General features: G+C 40.4%; 1 protein-coding gene across 15 annotated transcripts in view; it reads left to right on the top strand.

Moving 5' to 3' along the window:
* The window catches only part of KLHL32 (kelch like family member 32), a 253,190-nt gene that overhangs the window by 180,812 nt on the left and 50,789 nt on the right, over positions 1-21,589 (top strand). For 8 of the 15 annotated variants that reach the window (XM_026511771.4, XM_026511772.4, XM_048225964.2 and 5 more), the window contains 3 exons: positions 16,255-16,313; positions 19,308-19,500; positions 21,186-21,280. In XM_026511771.4, the coding sequence (XP_026367556.1) occupies positions 16,255-16,313; positions 19,308-19,500; positions 21,186-21,280 (347 nt within the window). Of the gene's footprint in view, positions 1-9,242; positions 9,752-16,254; positions 16,314-17,252; positions 17,463-17,717; positions 17,978-19,307; positions 19,501-21,185; positions 21,281-21,589 lie in introns of those variants that run through there. The other 7 variants (XR_003319829.4, XM_026511774.4, XR_008959002.1 and 4 more) reach the window with 6 other exon arrangements.

The following is a 21,589-nucleotide window of genomic DNA, read 5'->3' as shown; positions in this document are numbered from 1 at the left end:
CTTCTTTGTCTCTTGTTACATACAGTCTTTTTTAAAAGTCTGTGTTGTTTGATATAACTATTGTTGCCCTGGCTTTCTTTTTTCCTTCCATTTGCCTGATAAGTGCTTTTCCATCCCTTTACTTTTCATCTGCATGTGTCTTTAAGTCTGAAATGAATCTTTTATAGGCTGCATAGTGATGGGTCTTGCTTTTTTATCCATTCTGTCACCCTGTGTCTTTTGATTAGAATGTTTAGTGCATTTACACTCAAATAATAATTGATAGGCATGTATTTTCTGCCATTTTGTTACTTGTTTTATTGTGCTTATAGTTTTTCTCTATTCCTATCTTCTCTTGCTCTCTTCTCTCATGGTTTGTTGACTTTCTTTAGTGATATGTTTGGAGTCTTTTCTCTTTGTTTTTTTCATAACTCTTACTGGTTTTTGGTTTGTGGTTACCATTAGGTGAATACATAACATCTTATGTATACAGCAGTCTATATTAAGTTGATGGTCACTTAAGTTTTTTTTTTTTTTACCGCCCCCCCCCCCCCACGTTTTAGGTATGTATATGGTGTCATATTATACGTCCTTTTATTCTGTGAATCCCTTGACTGTCTTTTTAAAAAAGATTTATTTATTTATTTTAGAGAGAGAGACAGGGAGCACAAGCAGGAGGGGCAGATGGAGGGCGAATGGGAAACAGATCACCTCAAGCGGGGAGCCCGACTCAGGGCTTGATCTCAGGACCCGAAGATCAGACCTGAGCCAAAACCAAGAGTTGGACACTTAACCATCTGTGCCACCCAGGTGCCCCACCTTGACTGGTCTTTTTAAAGATTTATTTACTTATTTGAAAGAGAAGGAGAGTATGTGCAAGTGCCGGAGGCGGGGGGGGGGGGGGGGGGGCGGGGAGGGAGAGGGAGACAAGCAGGCTCCCTGCTGAGTGGGGAGCCTGATGCAGAACTCCATTCCAGGACCCTGAGATCATGACCTGTGCCGAAATCCAGAGTCAGAGGCTTAACTGACTGAGCCGCCCAGGCGCCCCCTGACTGATTTTTATAGATATACTTAATTTTACTGCTTTTCTGTTCCCTGCTTTTCTTACTCCTTCTTATGTTCTTTCCTTTCCCCTCAAAAAGTCCTCTTTAACATTTCTTATAGGGCTGGCTTAGTCATTATGAGTTCCTTTAACTTTTGTTTGTCTGGGAAACTCTTTATCTCTCCTTCTATTCTGAATGATAGCCTTGCTGGATAGAATATTCTTGCATTCAGTGGTTTTTCCCTTCAGCGCTCTGAATATATCATGCCACGCCCTTCTGGCCTGCAAAGTTTGTGCTGAAGACTCAGCTGATAGCCCTGTGGGGGTTCCCTTGTCTGTAACTGTTTTCTTTTCTCTTGCTGCTTTTAAAGTTATCTGTTTATTGCTACTTTTTGCCATTTTAATTACCATGTGTCTTGGTGCGTACCTCCTTGGGTTGAATTTGTTGGGGGTTCTCTGTGGCTCCTACATCTGGATTTCTGTTTTCTTCCCCAGATTTAGGAAGTTTTCAGCTATTATTTCTTCAAATAAATTCTCTGCCCCCTTTTCTCCCTCTTCTCCTTCTGGGATCCTTATAATATGAATGTTCTTATGCTTGATGGTGCCTTAATTCCCTAAGTCTATTTTCATTTATTATTATTTTTTTCTTTTCTGTTCAGCTTGATTGCTTTCCATTACTCAGTCCTTTAGATCAGTGATCTGTTCTTCTGCTTCCTCTAGTCTACTATTTATTCCCTCTAGCATACATTTAATTTCAGTAATCAAGTCCTTTATCTCTGATGGGTTCTTTTTAGGGTTTGCTATCTCTTTGTTAAGGGTATCACTGAGATCCTCTTCTTTTTTCTCTAGTCAAGTGAGTATCTTTAAGACCATTACTTTAAATTCTCTCAGGCATATTACTTATCTCTGTTTTGTTTATGTCTTTGGCTGTGATTTTGTCCTCTTCTTTCATTTTGTACATATTCTTCTGTTTCCTCATTTTGCGTAACTCTCTGTGTCTGTTTCTATGTGTTAGGAAAGTCAGCTACGTCTGCTGCTTTTGAAAGTAGTGGCCTTATGAAGACCAGTTCCTGTAGTGCCCTGCAGCGTGATGTCCCCTGTTCACCAGAACCTGGCACTTTAGGGGTGTCATGAATGTGTGTCGTCTATGCCCTGCTCTTGTGGTTCAGCTGCATTTGCCTTTTGTCCAGTCATCTGCACTGGTTCCTTTTGCCTATTGTGGTCAGCTTGGTCCTTGCCCGTGGTTAGTGAGCCAGTGTGGAGCCACCTTGGGATTAGGTTGAGGCAGACCAGGCATTTGCCAGAGATGTAGTATCACTGAACTGTGGGAGAATGTGGGGATGGGGTGTATGGTGCCAGCACAGTTTGTGTTAGTGGGAGGGGACTTGCAGCTGCCTCCACCGAGGCCGCCTAGGATGGAGGAGGTGGACCCAGAGAAGCATTCAGGGGCAGGTCAAGTGGTGTTAGCAGGGTTTGTGCGGTTCTGCTGTGGGGGGGATCCGGAGCTGAGGCCTGGCCGTGGGGTGTGTCTGTAAGACAACACGGGTGGGTGCTTTTAACAAGTTAGGTGGGGACTGTTGGCACTGTGCTGGTCCCAGCAGGTGTCCATGTATCTAGGCTGGAGTGGAGGAGGGAAATGGTGCCCACCAGCTATTTTCTTCTTGGAAAAGTCTCCCAATGATCCCTGTCCCTACAGCGTGCACTCTGAGATTAATAAGCAAATTGCCCTCCTGTATACCCCAGGTGTTTTTTAAACTGCTGCTTCTGTGCCGTATCTTTGCGGGACTGTTTGTTGTGCCGTCTCTTTAAAGGTGGGGAATCCGTTTCCTCTCACCCTCCCAGCCCACAAGCCTGCTGATTTTTTAAAGTTCTAGGCTTTAAACCCCTCTGATTGTAAGATCTTGTGAATTTTGTCCCTTCAGCTTTTCAAAGCCAGTTGCTATGGGGATTCGTCTTCCCTGTGTAGGCTTCCTGCGGTGAGCCTTTTCTTTCCCCTCTTGGGCTATGGAGTCCCTCCCTTCTGCTGACTGTCCAATAGGTCTTTTTAGCCCCTGACTGCATCTCTGTCCTTCCCACTGTCTTTGATGTAACCTCTTCTCTACATTTAGCTGTGGAACGTCTGTTCCACCATCTTTGGGTCATATTTTGTGTTATTTACGCTGAGGTGGCAGTTATCTAGTTGTATCTGCAAGACGAGGGGAGCTTAGGTTCCTCCTACTCTGCCTTCCCAAGAAGTCCTGAACATACAGTTTTTATTTTGTGTTTTGTTAATGGGATGTATCATGTTGATTGATGTGTGGATATTGAACTGTCCTTACATCCCAGGAGTAAATCCCACTTGTTTATCGTGAATGATCCCAGTGTGTTATTAGATTTAGTTTGCTCATCTTTTGTTGAGCAATTTTGCATCTATGTTCATCAGGGATATTGGCCTGTAGTTTTCTTTTTTTGTAGCGTTTTCATCTGGTGTTGGGTGATGTTGGCCTCACAGAATGAATTTGGAAGCTCCCTTCCTCTTCTATTTTTTGGGAATAGTTTGAAAAGAATAGGTATTAACTCTTCTTTAAATGTTTGGCAGAATTCACCTGTGAAGCTGTCTAGTCCTAGACTTTTGTTTGTCGGGAGTTGTTGATAACCAATTCAGTTTTGTTACCAGTTTGGATTTTGGATTTTTCATTTTTTCCTGGATTCGGCTTTGGAAGATTATATGTTTCTAGGAATTTATCTGTTTTTTCTAGGTTCAATTTTTGGACATAAAACTTTTCGTAGATGGGGTGCCTGGGTGGCTCAGTTGGTTAAGCTTCCAGCTCTTGGTTTTGGCTCAGGTCATGCTCTCAGGGGTTTGAGACTGAGCCCTGCGTTAGGCTCCACGCTCAGTGCAGAGTCTGCTTGGGATTCTTTCCCTCTTCCTCTCCCTACCCCCCGCTACTCCCACTCATGCGCTCTCTCTCTCAGATATATAAAATCTTAGAGTTTTTCGTAATTGTTTCTTGCAATTCTTTGTATTTTGGTGATGTTTGTTGTTATTTCTCCATCTTCATTCCTGATTTTATTTATTTGAGTCCTCTGCTCTTCTTGATGAGTCAGTCTAAAGGTTTATCAGTTTTGTTTATGTTTTAGAAGAACCACCTCTTGGTTCCACTGATATTGTCTTTTTGTTGTTGTTATTTGTTTCAGTCACTTTCACTCTGAATTTTATTGTTTTCTTCTTTCTACTAACCTTGGGCTTTGTTTGTTCTTATTTTTCTAGTTATTTTAGGTGTGAGGTTAGGCTGTTTATTTGAAATTTTTTTGTTACTTGAGGTACGCCTGTATCATTGTAATCTTCCCTCTTAGATCTGCTTTTGCTGCATCCCAAAGATTTTTGACCATTGTGTTTTCATTTTCATTTGTCTCCATGTATTATTTCATTTTCTCTTTGATTTCCTCATTGGCCGATTTTTTTTGTTCATTTAATAGCATGTTGTTTAGCCTTCATGTGTTTGTGTTTTTTCCATTTTTTCTACTTCTAATTGATTTCTAGTTTTGTTCTTGTATGGTCAGAAAAGGTGCTTGATATGGTTTTACTCTTCTTAAATTTATTGAGATTGTTTTGTTGCCTAACATGTGATCTCTCTTGGAGAATGTTCTATGTGCACTTGAAAAGAATTTATATTCTGCTGTTTTTGGTTGAATTGTATTTAGTTGTTATATATATATATATATATATATATATATATATATATATGTGTGTTAAGTCCATCTGGTCTACTGTGTCATTGAAAGGCACTGTTCCCTTATTGATTTTCTGTCTGGATGATTTATCCATTGACATAAGTGGGAGAAGCAATCACCTTTAAGTAAATCTTGAAGACTTCTCAGCTTTCTTCAATAATCTTCTCCAGTTGTTTAACATCTTCTCTGACAAAATTCTCCCTTGCATTTAAATTAAATTCATTTGTATTCTGCCCATTTTTCCTGCTGCTGTCCTCAATAACAGGGAGACAGCCATAGTTTTGGCTTCTCGGGATAATGCCTCAATTATTGTCAATTCATTGATTTTCATTGAAGAAACGTAGCTCCTGTCAGGATTTAAGTGCTCCATAATTAATGAATGAAGTTAAGAATTGGATTAAGGAAGAGGATAAATGAAATGGATCCAATAAATTGCTGGTCTTATATACCAAATAAACATTAGATGTGAGTGTGAACATTAGTTATGTAGATATATTTAGCTAAAAACTTCATTTATCTTTTGTTTAAGTATATATTTCAGTATTTAAGAAAATAACCACCAGGACTATGTCTTGTTGGCTTTGCTGTGCTTGATTTGGACAACAAAACAACGATGGATTAATGAAATCAATGTAATTTATATTTTCTTCCAACTTACATTCCTTCCATTGATTCATTTAGTTTTCATATGTTGTTAATGCATTCCTAAATTTGCTTTGCATTTCTAAATTTTATGTGAATTTCTCACAAATATTTTAATAAATATTTCCTGTTTTCTTAGCTATAAAAATAGCTTTTTAAAAGATGCTGCAGTTTCCCTTACATATTCTTAAAGATATGACTACTTAAGCTCTCCTTTAGTGAGGCCCTAGAAAGACACAGAAGCTCATACTTGACTGGGTGGATCTGTCATCTTGGTATCAAGCTGATTTCTCTTTCAATATGGGTCTGTATGTTTCCTTTTCCATTTTGTCAAATATATCAACTTATTATATCTTATTGCTCTATCACTTTGTTTTTCCCCCACTGTGAAAGAAATACATTTTCTTTGTTCTTCTTTTGCACTAATGTATGCTGCCTGTGTTAACCATACTTAATGAAAACAATCACAATTTTCTCAGGTTTGTTTCTCCCTACTGTGTACTTGAGATGAAAAACTCACTTCCCCGTGTACAGTATAATACCTTTAATTGGAAAGAAAAGGAAATCACCAGTGACATTTCTAATACCTTCAGTCGTCTGCCTCTTTCCTTAGGACCAGCTTATAATAAATCAATTGTGAATCTAACCATGGATGGGGAGGGATACTAGATTTGCTAATGGCCCCCTTAAAAAAAACCAGGCAGGTATATGTCACCCTATCACTGATTTAGAAGTGTTACCCAGCTTTGTTGTTGCAAATAAAAATATTTGAGGCTCTTCCTTATCCTTTACCAAATAATCAAGTATTTCCAATTTAATTGATGGGGGATTGGGTCATTGGCATACTTCTGGTAGTTTGCAAGCTTTGCCTGAGGTTAAGTAAGGATTTTAGAATGTGGATTTTAGGAGCTTATTTCTGTTCCATAAAACACAAAGCGAATGTTTCTTTAGAGATTCAGTATTTCTGGCTTGTTCACTGACTCTGCATACTCCCTCCCTTTTCTCTGTCCACTTTGGGGTCAGGACACCTTGAAACCTGTCCGTGGTTTTTAAAATGAGACAAGCAGAGATGAATTCAGAAAATCAGGCTATATGGATATGCCCATTAGCATTTAATTTAAGATGTTAGAGATAGTCAAATTTTACAGGCTCCTGTAGCATTTGACACTGTGACCCAATTCACAAATGCTCCACATCATTTCTACTTGAAATTCACAATACTGAAGCAAAAGAAGCGTTAAATATCCTGCAGTTGTGCTTTAAAAGGTATGCTCTCCATTGTGAGATATTGTTTGTGAACTACTAAAAAGATCCCTTTTTGTGAGTGAAAATTAATCCTGAGCTTGTCTTGCAGAACAACTTACCTTTTCATTTTTGTCAAATGGCACCAAGATAATGGGAAGCTAACCACGAAATTAGTGCTTTAAAAGTATAAAAATAAGACAAATGGTACTACATTTATTCAAAAGCAGTAGTTAGTGCTTTCTTCATTCTCTTGGTGAATGCTACATCCTTATTAAGTCTTGTGCTGGGTCATAGATAAATAAGATTAATTCAGCAAACACACTTCCTACCCTCTAGGAGCTGACAATCAAAGAACTTTTCAGATATTTCATTAATGAAAGAACATTTGTTAAAGCTTCTTTAACTCCCTAGAAGATATGCTTATTTTTATCTTGATTAAATTTATATGAAGCTTGCATTGCCCCATTTTAAATAACTTTAATTTATTCAAACCTACTAGAGGGACTTTGGCTTTTCCAGTATTCATTAAAATTAGAACAATGTAAAATTTCATAAACATTTTTTAAATGCAGTAGCTTTAGCTTTTCTCTATCTTTGTAAATATTATTTTATTTCTATCTAAAAAATTACGTACAAAACATTGGTAATTAGCAGGGGGTGCATTGGAGGCTGGCTTGTGGTATCCTGAGATCACAGAGCATGCGAAACTTGCTGCGCTTCTCCCCAGCCAGGAGATGCTGTGCACATTTCCTACCCTCCCTTAGTCTTCTTCCAGGATAGTGTGGAGTGACAAAGAAGAGTAAGACATATGTCCTGAATTAGGACTCACAGTGTAGTAGAGGTAACAGACTCTTCAGCAGATGATTATAGGGTCCTGTGTGATACGTGTGAGGATCAAAGTCTTTCCCAGGGACAGTAGTGCAAAGCAAGGAGTACTTCATGTGGGTTTCACAGAGGTTCATAGCACCTTCATCCTAACTTGGCCTTAGGTCCACTGGCTGCTTCCCATGTACACATTAACCCCTCCCTGTCCTCGTGTGTGGGCTTCATGGTCCGATCATTTCAATAATTCTCCTGTCCTGCCCTCTAGCGAGCACTTGCTCTTGGACAAACCCCATGGTCCACTTTGTGCCTGTGCCTGGGCAGCTGACCCCTGTGGGAAGAGGCCAGTTGACAGGAGGGCTTGGTGTGGGACCTACTCAGCTCCCCAAGCCCTCTCTGCACCCTACACTAGTGTCCTTCCACACCCGCCCTCAGCTGTAGCCTCCTCAGCTACCCTTCGCAGGCTATACCTTCCTTAAAACCCGTGGCCCTCAGACTCAGAGACAGGACCTTTTCTTCTGTTTTTCAGAGCAAATATCAGAGAGGAGGGGCTCACGGCAAGTTGGATGAGATGAAATGAGGCAGTAGAGAGTGGGAGGAGACAGATGGGCAAGAGGTGGACTGGAAAGGGGCCAACGCAGAAGGGTGGGAACTATTAGCCGGGAGGGTGCAGAGGAGGGGTCTGGGGAAGGAGCCTGAGAATGTGGGATGGGCAAAGTCAGAGGAGGAGTGTTAAAGGAAATCAAAAGCAAAAAGGAAAGGGCATGGTGAGACGTGTCCAGTACTGCTGGGACATCAAGGTCCAGAATATTTATTTTCTCTGCAATTTTCAATCAGGAACCCCTTGGTAACTTCAGTGAAAGTAGTTATAGGGGAGTGGAAGAAAGTAGAAGTGAGAATGCAGTGGTTCAGTGTGTGAAAGAAGAGTGGGGCAGTAGGAAGTGCAAATGTAAGCCAGAAATACCGGGATACCATCTTTAACCTTAAACTTCTCTTCCTGAATCCGAGCTTACAACATTCTGGTTATTATGATTCGCCTGCCGGGAGAGGATGTGCTGTTTCTAGGTACACACATATTTCAGCCCATGTGACAGCCACATTTTTTCATTATAAATTAATAAATAGCAGTTTGGCTTTAGGAAGAACAAAGGAGAGTAGGAAGGAAAGAAAAAGGCGAAAGTTCGGCTGAGGGAAGAGAGATTAACTAGAGGAGGAAATCCAGAGTCAAAGGAGGGAAGTTTTTTAAAGGATGCAAGGTCAGTAAGCTAACTGGTAGATAAGGGGAAGGAGAGAGCAAAATCGAAGGTGAAGGGAATGAGGCGTTCTTTGGTTGGTAAGGGCTGAGAGCATCCTCCTGGGTACCAGGAATGGTGCTAAGTCCTCGGGGTACCATAATGACAATAGGCATAGGGTCTCAGGCAGGAGGGATTTGGGGAGGGGTGCGGTCTTGGACAGGAGAAGGGGAGACCTATCGAGCGCTAAGCCCGGAGGGCAGGAGCCGATGCTAGACGTGGACCTAGGTAAGCCCCCAGATGATTAGGGACCTGGGGAGGCTCCTTGTCCATGGAGTCCAGGGAGACAAAGGGTTGTCTGTTGAGGTTGTGCTGTGTCAGGACTAGGTTGAGGATCTGAGGGAGGTGGCCTTGGGGAAGAAAAAAGCCTCTGAGGGAAAAAGGGAACTGACATGTTTTTAAAAATTAAGTGTCAGAGCTCATACTAAGGTCGGAAACAGCAAAATTGTGGTGGCCCAGTTTGTAAATTTCTGTCCTTTTTTTTTTTTTGGTGGTACTTACCAAAGAATTGGAGAGGGCAGATCCTTGGATTCAGTCAAGATAGAAGGTTTTTAGGCTGTGAATAGTCCAGAGGACCCTGCTGGAAGAGGTTCAGCTTGTTGGGTTAGGTGAGTGCCAAGGGCTTAAGGCTTGCTTGAGGGAGAACGAAGTTTGTTCCTCATCAGTACACGAGAGAGTGTCTGTTTGTTGCCCCTGGAGGCGGCCACCATGTGAGGAAGCCACCTGGCTGCTAGAGGTTTGGAGCTTGGTAATGTGGCATGTCCACTTAAACGTTCTTAGTGACCTAGAGTACCCCCTAAGAATGAAATCTTCTTTGTGGCCTTAGATTCTCACAACCTGTCTCCAGCAGTGACTTTTTGCTCCTTTCTTTTCACTTCTGCCCCAGCCTTTACTATTCCCCATCTGAAAAAGAGTAAAACAAAGCCACTACAGTAGTATACTGAGATGAACCCAAACAGAAATGACCATTCTCCAATGCTTTTAAAAGAACCAAACGGCTAAATAAATAAATAAATAAAAATTAAAAATTAAAAATAAGAGAGCTAAGTGACTTGAAGAAAGCAATCAGATCACCTATATTCTCCAAAATAATTAACAAAAGTGTTATCCTAAACAGACTTCCCTTTATTCTGAAGAAGTAGCACTTTGTCTACCCTCACATTGCTGCTCACGAGATGAGGCTTAATGGTGTTAAGTGATTTTCATAGATCACACAGCTGGTATTTGACGAAGTCGAAATTTGATCTCTGTGTCTCTGGTTTTTGAAAACCATGCTTTTCCCACAAAACCATACAATCCAGTTGTTTATCACTCCAACAAACGTCTCAAAAACAGATGCTTACATTGTAAAAAGAGTTCCCAAGTGACGTGACTGAAAGTCAAAGATACTGAAGAATAATCACACCTGGAGACTTGTTTAGATCAACGATCATTTGATTTTCTCTGATTGTTTCACTGGCCACTTTTCTCAGGGCCTAGAGTTGAGCCACATAATGTCTTCCTTTTTGTGGAGAGAACAGCCTTTGTTTAGGTGATCCATTTTGTCTGACCAGATGGATCTAAAAAGAGGTAGACTAAAGAGGGAGCGGAATTACTTTACCTAAAAATATGGGAAATAATGTCATTTTCTTTGTTCCTAAGAGGAGAGAAGGTTAAAGCTACATCATGGAAATGGGCAATGGCTGAAGAATTTGATTGGTGGCAGGAGGGAGATAAAAGATCCAACAAGAACGCAGCGAGCCAGGACACTAGAGACAGGTAGAGGTGACCTTGAGAGCTTAACCCTGCGTGGAACGGGCAGAAATCTTTGGAGGCAGGATTTCAGCTTTCTGTAGACTGAGGAATGGGAGAGAGAATTTTACTGAGATTTTAAAGGGCAGATGACATCTGCACTGTGGTGGATTTTACCTTCATTTCTCATTGCGTTTATTTTAAATAACACGTGGTGCATTCTTTTCATGTGTTGCATCACAGGTTTGTATCTGTTCACTCTAAGTGACATAAATATAATTTAAAAATTTATATTTTCAAGTGCATCACCCTTTCTTTATAGGTATTTTGTAAGTTTGAGACTTTCTTTATGGATTTTGAGTCTATTAATTAGCCATCCATTTGTGTGGTCTCCTCAAGTGTGACGGAAATAATATGGATAGTAGTTTTAATTTAATGCATGGATTAAGTATGCTCCTATTCAAGATGCTAATTCAGTAGAAGGATTCTTGGCCTTAATTGTTTATGTAGTGTTATAAGCACTATAAATATGGACAGTCTAACATGTAAAAATAGATAATAAAAAGTTTATTTTTTATTGTGAAATTTTATTTATTGTAAATATTCTCATGGCGTCCCTTTTATTAAGGACTAGTCATGAGCTTTATTTAAAAAATGACTAATGTGACCTCATAACTAATGCCAGTCATTCTTTTGATAATTGGACAACAAATGTGAAGTTTTAGTTTTTTGAGAATTAAAGCATACTTATGGAGGAGGAGCTTTAAACTATTAAAGAGAAAAGCCTCTTTGATACCTTATAAACCAGCCAGTAATTCTAGTTATTAGAAAAAAAATAAGAAATCTCTTTCAGACTACAAAATTCATTCATTAATTCAGTATTCTATACTTCATTATATTTGCTATGTTTTCAATATTCCATACATACTCATTTGTACTTTTTATGGAAATGATAAGAAATTTCCATAGGGGCACCTGGGTGGCACAGCGGTTGAGCGTCTGCCTTTGGCTCAGGGCGTGATCCTGGCGCTCTGGGATCGAGCCCCACATCAGGCTCCTCCGCTGGGAGCCTGCTTCTTCCTCTCCCACTCCCCTCCTGTGTTCCTTCTCTCGCTGGCTGTCTCTCTGTCACATAAATAAATAAAATCTTAAAAAAAAAAAAAAAGAAATTTCCATAAACAGACTACTACAGTACTGTAATAAACTTGCTCTGCGGGTCGCCTCCATGCCCTGTCTGTAGGTCATCCAAAACCTGTAAGAGAGATGTCGTCGTCTCTGGTTTGCGTATGAGGAGCCTGAGCCCGGCTGTGTTCAGTGCTCCCGCAAGGACAGAGTCAAAAAGGAGCCTGACGCTCTCCCCCAGCCTTGCACACAGCTGGCCACTGCAGGCCTCCAGGAGAGCTGCCGAGAACTTGAGATGGTTTTCCGCAGTCTGAATCGGCTGGCAGAGTTCCAGCCCGCAGTGCCTTCCCTGAGAGCGGGGACACGTTCAGTTCTTTGCCTCCTGCTCTGTCCTTCGAAGGGTACTAGCGCTGTATGACATACCACACGTTCCTACTGCAGAGTGCAGTCTATCAACAGATGTGCTTTCTGTCCTCGGAAAAAAAATAGCAGAGCCAGCAGACTGACCTACCCCGACCGAGGTATACTGAGAGCTGTTTTCCTAAACACACTATCACATAGACCTTGTCAGCATTGACCAGTGGTTGCTTTTGAGCACAATGGGTTTGGGAGTCAGTGAATTCCAGTAGTGGAGACAAAAGTCGCTTGTTTGGCGTCACCTGTCATCCTTTCTCCCGTATGCATGCATCCGTTTGTCACCACGTTTCGTGAAGAGCTGAACAGGGAAGCTTAAGAAAAATGCTTTGCTCTTGTCTTGATGATAGAAAGCATTTCTCATTGCTGGTAGCATGGTGGTAACTTTTCATTCCTTCTGGCAGTTTTTAAAGACTTATTTGACTTTGGGGGAACCTGCAGTATATCTTAAAGTCACAGTTCAAAAGTAGAAGACAGGGTTGTTCATTTTCAATTTTGGCTGAAAAGTCTTAACTTCGACTGTGGCACTTCAAAGTTAGGGAAAACTTGGCTTTAAAAATGGATGCTGATACGAGATGGCATATTTAATGACAAATGTATCTATAGAAAGCTGTTAAGATGCAGATTATCCCCCGCTGGGGTGGGGGAGGGAGATCAAAACTGCCAATCTATAAAATGTACTCGATAGAGAGAGGCATAGAGTCTATCTTTGCAAGTGCTCTGATTGCAGGGGACAGTATAGCAGCATGTGGCATCATAACCCAGAGCGGGCAAATCAGCTTGATGACTTTCAAAGCCAGGAATACTGCTGCAGGCAAGGGTACTCCAGTCTAGGAGAAATTAAAACATATAGAGACTGTTATTAATTCCATATCTATTTTTGTATAGTCAAATCTGTATGCAAATCCTTAGCATCTCATTTCAGCAGATTAATCTAAAAGTGAAGAGTGTTGTGTGAAGAGAATGTAATGATAAAGCTCTGCAAATAACACAGCTAAAGAAATGTGGGCCGCAAACTCGGATGCTTTTTTTAAAATTTATTTTTTTGTACTGAGAACAAATGGTTTTTATTCATACGATCGTGCGTAAATTATTTCGAAGGAGGAAAGCAAGAGAACCAATTTCTAAGGTTTTCCTTTGCAATCCTGACTTGGCAAAAGTTACAACACTAGGCTTTTTAGGCACCTCCTGTGGTTTAACATTCCAGAAGTAATCAACCAAATAACTAACTAGGATTTTTATTTTTACTTCCACCTAGTAACCCAGTATCTCATTTTTAAACGTTGTCATATGAGTAAAAATGTGTATGTAAGGGTAAAGGAATCTCATTACTGCGTGCAGATGAAGAGGAGAAAAAAACTATCACAAATGCATCTGTAGAAGAGAGTAAATAGTAATTCTGAAGAGCACGAAGATAAATTGTATGCCCTGCCTAGGAGAGAGGATGTAATAGCTATATTCTAATCCATTGGTTGTACATTTAATCTATAATGGGCCAAGTCTGATACATATAGTAGTGTAAATATTTTCAAATAGTGTCATAAACAGATAGTTTACTGCGGTGGATATTAATTCCGTCCCATATTTCTAAAACAACGGGAGAAACTGTCAGAGTTTTGAAATAATGGGTGGGAGCTTTATCCTCTGCTCCCTCTCATTTGGAGAAATGATTATAGGCCAGCTGGACATTAATCTGGTGCTTATGGCCCAGATCAAAAGCACTTGGCAATCATTTTAACCCTGAAGACTTGCGAGGTCTCAGTAGATTTGATCATTCTTGTGTAGTTATGCTGAGAAAGAATGATTGGACATGCGATTTTTAATCAGATAAAAGAAAAGGAAGGTTGGGAGGAAAAAGCAAACATACCTTGTGTTTATTTGGACATACGTTTTGACTCTATGTAGGCATTTCAGCCTCAGCTTGCTTAAATGTATTTTCTTTTCCTTTGATTTTATTTTAAAATGAGACATTCAATAAGAAATGCAGAGAAGACTTTCTTTGAGGGCAGGAAGCTCGTTTCCCTCTGTTCTTTGTGGATTTACTCTGCAGATAAAGCTTTCATTGATCTTAAAAGTAGTTGCAGGCTTCAGAGAGAATATAAAAAAAAAGCCCTCCAGTTAATGAAAGCCATAATCAATTATATGAAAGAAATAATCTCCTTATTGGGGTTTCAAGAGAGAGTTAACAATTGGCCTGGACAGGTTCCCCTCCCTTTATGTGGCCATGAGTTTTGATTGATTATTCAGCTCAGTTGAGGATTGCGTACGAATCCTCTGGATTCTCGTTGACTTGATTCCTGGCCACGGAGTTGACGGTGGTGACCTATTCAAAGTATTGGAACCGTCAAAGCAAAGATTATACTGGGCAAAGTTAAGCAGACAAGGAAGACTTTGTTCAAGACTATTGCAATAGGGGAGGGAGACAATGCAGTCTATAATCAACTCCTCTGAAGAATAAGAGGCAGGAGGGTTTTTAAACACTGAGCTTTTTCTCAGTGAGAAAAGTGCTGAAGGAGTTTTGGAGGAAGGTTGATCAATGTGATGGATGAGCTCACTCACTCACTCCTGATTTCGTCAATGTTTTTCTCTGTGATTAGGCCATTTGTGTTTGCTGATTGGCACCCAGCAAAGTGAGGCTGCTACCGTCCTCCATAGAAACCGGGAGATAGCGACATTACCTTTCCTGATGATTACATTTCAATGGGATGGCTCCTGGGTCTTTGAGGAAGTTATTCCTAGGTCATAAAACTTGCAAGAAGCTTCTTAAATGATCTCTATCGCAAGGAGGTGGAGAAAGAATTTACAGGTTTTCTAAAGCAAGTGCTCTAAGAAAAGGGATGTCAGGGACCTAAAGACAGAAAGAGGCCTGCCTAAAGTTTAGTCAAACTGAGAAAAAGCTTAAGGCTGTTTTTGGTCATTATTGGAACAGTACACACTTTTTGAATTCAAAAAATTTCAACAGGAAGCACTTTTAGTCTGGCTCAGTTTTAGATCTTTATTGCAAAATGAGCTGCTTCTTTGTGATACTTAGTAAAATGTCACTCATTTTAAACGAGCATCTGTATAAGGCACTAATTCTAAAGAGTTTTTTTTTTTCAGGGGGTGTTCTCATATTCTTGTTATTTTATTACCTAGCATTTAATATCTCCTAGTGTTGTTTTCTTGTAGTGCTGTTTTATATGTTTTTTAGTTCTCCCATTTGATGGTAAAAATTAAAGTAGAATCAGTAATTTCTGGGTTTTACAGGGTTCAGTGTACACCACAGACGTAAAAATAAATACGAGGACAGATAGGAGAAGATTTGTTGGAAATGTGATGATTTTTTAGTGGTTCTTGATTGAGCAGAAGGTCTTGAGTCTTTGGATCTAAGCAGTTGTCAGGAGGCGTTAGGATAAGTTGGTAACAACACCGACTTCATGCCGTGCTCCAGATGTGAGCTGTCCGATATGGTCACCCTTAGTGACACGTGGCTTATTGGGCACTTGAAATGTGGCTAGTCTGGATTGAGATATGCCGTGTCAAATATACATTGGAATTTGAAGACCATATGAAAGAAAGAAGATAAAAACCTCCGTAATTTGTATATTAATTTCACATTGAAATGATAATATCTGGGCTATGTTGAGTTAAATAAAATCTACATTAAGTTTACTTTCACTGTTTCTTTTTAGTTTTTAATGTGGCTACTGGAAAATTTAAAATTGCATATGTGACTCACATTGGGGGCTCTCGTTAGATTCTTTTGGACGGCTCTGGCTCTAGATTTCTTTTGATAAGTCATGTCTTTTCTTAGAAATGATTCCTCCAAAGAGATACCAAGAGATCACTGTGTTGGCGTACAGAAGGTTAGAGCTGTAAAATTGCCAGTTTAGCTAAGGACAGGAATTTTCCATATAATTCTGTCCCAGGCATAGATTGCACAGAGATTTGTCTATGTGTGCGGTGTTCATTCCCACTGCCTGCCATCCATTGCCCCTCATGCTGGCCATGCAGAGCAGCTTGCCAGAACTGGGGCCTCTTGGTAATCTCAGCATACTTGTTGCCTGCTCTCAACTGGATTGCTTCTGAAATGTGTCTTGAAAATGAAACTGCTTCAACAATAAGCTTCTTAATTATGTCATGGGTTCACCACGAGGGTATACAAACAGATCCTCAGCAGTAGCTAATTTTCCTTTAATTGTATCTCATTCTTATGTTGGAATATCCTATTTCGTATTCACGAAAGCTCTAACACATGTTAATCCATTACAGGTGGAGTAACTAACACAGCACAGTATCAGAACAGACTCATGGTATATGAACCTAACCAGGTAAGAATCATAGAAGAAAAACTCATTACCTTAATTAAAATGAATTTTAAAAGATTTCCACAGTAATTAGTAGTTGAAATGCCAAGTCTGTACACACACACGCATCTTAAACTTATATAGAGAAAAGGAAGCATCTGGATAAACTGCCTTTTGGTTGCTTTTTTTTCTTCCCCTCACAAAATTTCAGCTCCTTTCGTTTTATGCGATACACAATGCTTAACTCTTTCAGAGTTTTGCATAATGTAGAAAAAAGGGGAGATAAGTTGATGAGCTAAATGCCCTTTATTTCCATTATCTCAAGTGACTGTTCAGATTCAGCGGCATCCAAAGAGGATTTCGATTGACCTGTCGTGTGTCCTTTTAGAAGGCGTGTCGTTCGAAGAGGGGAACATGCCTGTTGTTTCATTACTCCCAAATAAAATAATAACTTTTATTTAACTCAGTGTAGACAGAATGCCGTAGAGCGGTGTCCAGGACAGGTCTGAAGTAGAAGTGTCTGAAAAGTGTGAGGAGGTCGTTCATCTAATGGCTGGTCCCTGAACTGGAAACATTTTGATGGTGTCTGTCCCTTCTTCTGCCCACTTGCCATCCAGATTCAGTGAGTTTTTTTGTCCCCAAAGAAGAACTATTTTTATTCTCTTTTCCTTCTACCAAAATGTCTGTGGCCGTGGCAGATGTTTTCAGAATTTCACCATTTCTGTGGTTTTGGTAACGTAAATATTTTTCATGATTATGAAAGTACTCCAAAATGATTTGATCTGGGGATTTAATATTCATCAGCTGGAGATAATGGAACATGAAACAACAGGTTGGCTTTGGCAGCCTGGGTCAGGATCAGCCACCAAATGTGTGTCCTGAATGACCTCGGTCGACGTGGTGTCTTTTTATTTCAACACTATTTGATTCTGAATTTAACGAAGGTGTTTCTCTCTTTGCAAGTGTGTTTCCTGATGTCATTAGAAGCTGTAGATTTCAGAGACCACATGTCCATGGGCCAGATGTCTCAAGAGGGATCATTAATTGCAGTTGCTTGAGTTCGGTGCACACGTGGTTAAAGAGGAAGAAGGTGTTAACATTTCTCAAATGAGTTCCGTTTCATGTTTGTACACACATGCTCTTTTTAAAAATTCTGCTGGCATATTGTTTACGGTGGGTACTGGCAAACATCACATCTGCTTGCATCTTGCTCGGAATCTCAATAACTCTATCATTCAGCCCTGGTGCTTATTTCTCTTCTAGGCCTTTGTGGAGAGTCGATAATGCCTGCCATCTGCCACAGAGCACATCGCTACCTGCCAACAGGCAGGCTGGGGTGACCTCTGCTTCCCCACTACTGATTAGTATTCACACGCTAGCTTATTAGGAATGACCCCACTAGGCCTCTCTGTTTCTTTGCCTTTGCAGTGGTTGGCGGCTCACCTGGCAGGCACGGCAGTGAAGGAAGCTAAAGATATAATCAGGGGATGCAGGCAGGCTTTACAAACCAGATGGCGTCCACAGTCCTGTGGCAGGGGACCGGACTGCTAATGCAAACGTTGATTCCTAATACCGGAATGGGTTGCCTCGTAGAAAGCACCTAAGGAAGGCATCATCAGAGTTTTGAGTTAAATCCACTCATGTGAAATGTATTGAAGATATTTCTTCACAGAGTATCTGAAATAAAGGTCTGGCTATTTTATTAAAGAAGACATTTGATTGGAAAGAGATTCTTATGACATGTTTAAATAGGGGGAGCAGATAAATGCAAGCCTTTCAACCTGTACAAACCACTCTTTTTTAAAGTCTATCTTTAAAAGAGAAATTAGAAATGAGCTAGTAGCTAGGCCTTTAGCGAATGGACCAATATTTATGTAAACTTTTTTTTTTTTTTGCTTATTCCTTTAACAGCTTTGTGAATTGGTGAAATTCTATGTATTAAAAACGTCATATGATCTTTTTATCGAAATCCAAATTTTTCTTGGCAAAAAGGAATCTGGGTTCTTCCTGTAGGTTAGGTTAGCTTACCTGTCCATTGCTTAGTTAAGATTTAAAATTAAGGTCGTATTTGATTTTCATCTAATTTTGCGTTTTACATTAGATTTTTGAAAGGAGCCATATTTAAGAGGAGTGGAGCATGTCTTTCTCATTACTGAGAGTGACTTAGAACCAAATAGTGGAGGTTTCACTATTCCTGAAGTTGTATAAAATTTGGCCTTCTACCAAAACAAACGTATGCCTAGGAATAACTTTTCCCAGTTTGGTAGATGATGTGATTATAGATATGTTAAAAGGAGCTCATACAAAGGCAATATGGGACTTTGTTGTGAAACCAGATCTTTGCTCTTCCATTGATCTTGGGAGGTTAATTCTGGAAAGGACAACAAGAGTCACCCCAGCTCTAGCTAATGTAGAGGCCTTGGGTAACCAGTGATTACTATCACAATAATTTTTTAAAGTGTATATTTATTGGACATTATGTGGCACTCTTCTAAATGTTTTGTATTAACTGATTTAATCTTTACAACAAGCCTGTCGGGTACCGTATGACTCTCCCCACTTTACAGATGAAAAAACAGGCACAGAGAGCTTAAGTACATTGCCCAAGGTCACACAAAGGTTATAAACTCAGGCATTCTGGATCGAGAGTCTGTTTTCTTAAATCATTATACCTAGCTATGTGCTTTCACTCTTAAGCAATTTGCATGAGTAAGTTCTCTCAATTGGGTGAGAGAACCGTCATGAAAATTTCTATATTCTCATGTGCTCCCCTTCTAAAATGGAAATGCCCTATAAAATGCAACTCAAGCAAGAGGAAATGCCTTTGTACGTTGCAAAATAAAGTTGGAATATGTGGTTCTCGGGTAAGAAGCCTATACCTTTCAAAGTATGTAAGCAACATTCCAGTAGAATGTGCTAGGCAAACTAGAGTCCCAGCTACTGATGAGGCACTGCTGTTTTCTGCCGTGGAGGTCTCCTATTAACAAATTCACCTGAATTTCCTCCCCCCCCCCCCAGAATAAATGGATAAGCCGCAGCCCCATGCTGCAGAGAAGGGTCTACCATTCCATGGCTGCTGTTCAAAGAAAGCTTTACGTTCTTGGGGGCAATGACTTGGACTACAATAACGACCGGATCCTCGTGCGGCATATCGATTCTTATAACATAGACACTGACCAGTGGACGCGTTGCAGCTTCAACCTGTTGACTGGTAAATACCTTTGACTAAGTAAATCAGGAAAAGCAGAGATTCAAGAAATTGCTACACTTTTCTTATCCATCTTCCATGCATCCCTAAATATCAAGTGCATGGTGACAGAACAACTTGTGTTTATTAACCAGAAAGGTGCACATTATTTATCTCACAAAATGTGACTCAGTCAAGTGGCTGAGCTGGTTTCTCAGGGCCTCTGTTACCTTCGTGCATCTTCTCACTTGGCTGGGAGAGGTATGTCAGTCCTTTCTTGTCAATGAATATTCACATAGGAACTTTGAGACAATTAAGAGGAACCGGAGAAATAATAACTGTTTACAAAGCAATTTATTTTTCTCTTTGTGCTTTTAGTCCTCTTTTATATATTTTGAAGTCAGGAGTCTGGTCTTCATTGTTACTGTCAAGTACGGTTTCTGGCTGTATTCTCCTAACAACTCAATCTTAGAACAGTTCTGTGCATAGGGGTTTGCTGGTGTTTCTGGCCACATAGCGGTTCAAGCATTTCCCATGGCAAGACTAGGTCTGGACCCTCCTCATCCGAAAAGGAAATAAAAGGAAAGCAGTGAACAATCTACCCCTAACATTTCTTTACGGAGTTGAAAACTTTCTCTCCCTTCTCGGCTTGTATTATAAACATCTACAGGGGATCAGGTCCCTTCCAGGCTGCTCTACTAAATAGGAAAATCACAAACTCAAATGGTGGGCTGGATTGGCACCTGGGACATCTTAACAGGCTCCACCGCTCGCAGCTGCGCCCGCGAGGCAACAGCACGCGCGGAACCAGCGTGCGGGGCTTAGATGCCTTGTGTGGAGCTGCTGTTTCTGTGAAAATGATCTTTGAGGCCCACCTACAAGTACTTAACCCACTCCGAGCTGCTGTGGTGAGACCTTAGCCCCTCGGTCCCTGGATCTGTGATTCTGTCTGCCGTAGGATCCAGCTTATTTATTACCGCAGTCAATCCGGTGTCAGCCCATCAATTAAAAGAGACTATCTCACTCTCTGATGGCCTCCAGGGAAGAATAGGTGGTAGTGAGTTATTCTGTCTTCTTTTTTCAAATGGGGTAGGAAGCTTTCATCATTTTGGCGTGTCAGTATCTAGAGACTACCCGGGCTGCTCCCAGATCGGGAACTTTAATATAGCCTCAGGACTGTTGTCTATGTTATATATATATATATAAAAAAAGTAGTACCTTTATCAATCTTTGCTGTTGTTTGTCTTTATTTGGGGGACACTGGGGGATTGCCTGTTTTATTGGCTTCTTGGGGTTGCAGCTGTTACTTTACAAACGTGTACTTGCTTTAAAAGTGTTTGTAGAGGCATTTTGCTCTTTGAAAATATACCTTGTTTCCACTGCTTGTAAGTAATTGGCATACAACGTGGTGTAGAACTCTTATTTTGTTATTGCTTATTATTGCTGTATTTAATGCTGCATTTACCCACTTGGCTGGTTAGTAAGTGTTTTGGCTTGGTTCTGACCTGACACAGATTCATTCTCTGTGAAAGAGTGGTTAATTTTTCCCTCTGAGTGCTGGGAGGTGGTGATTAGTTGCTGCAGAAATCCTGGGGAGCCGACAAGTGTGCCACGGGGGGAAATTGTATCCCTCAGTGGCAAAAGGGTTAATGAAGACATGCAAGGAAATGGATTTATTTTTTCTTTTTATTCAATTCTCTTTACTTTAGGCCAAAATGAATCTGGAGTTGCTGTCCATAATGAGAGAATATACTTAGTTGGTGGATATTCGATTTGGACAAATGAGCCTCTGGCTTGTATCCAGGTGAGTGGTTGAAGTTCCTTTTGAAGTTTGTTCAAGTGGTTCAGTGAGGTTACTTTTTGCAGTGCTACGGAAGGAAGAGCTGTTTACACGTAGAAGGAGGTTTGAGCTCTCTTTGTGCAGCTAGTTTAGCCACTAGACTTCATCCTGCTTCCTAAAAATGATGCCTAAGAAATGTTGGAGCCCTCGTGAAAATAAAGATCAGGATGAGCTTTGAAAATAAATAAAATAATAGCTTGGAAGTGGGGAAAGTGGCATACCTTTCTCTTTCTCATAAGCCAAAAAAATCTAGAAATTTTTGGTGATAGTACT

This window comes from Ursus arctos, unplaced genomic scaffold, assembly GCF_023065955.2.
Source record: "Ursus arctos isolate Adak ecotype North America unplaced genomic scaffold, UrsArc2.0 scaffold_13, whole genome shotgun sequence".
Taxonomy (NCBI): domain Eukaryota; kingdom Metazoa; phylum Chordata; class Mammalia; order Carnivora; family Ursidae; genus Ursus; species Ursus arctos.
This window is presented reverse-complemented; position numbering and strand designations above follow the sequence as displayed.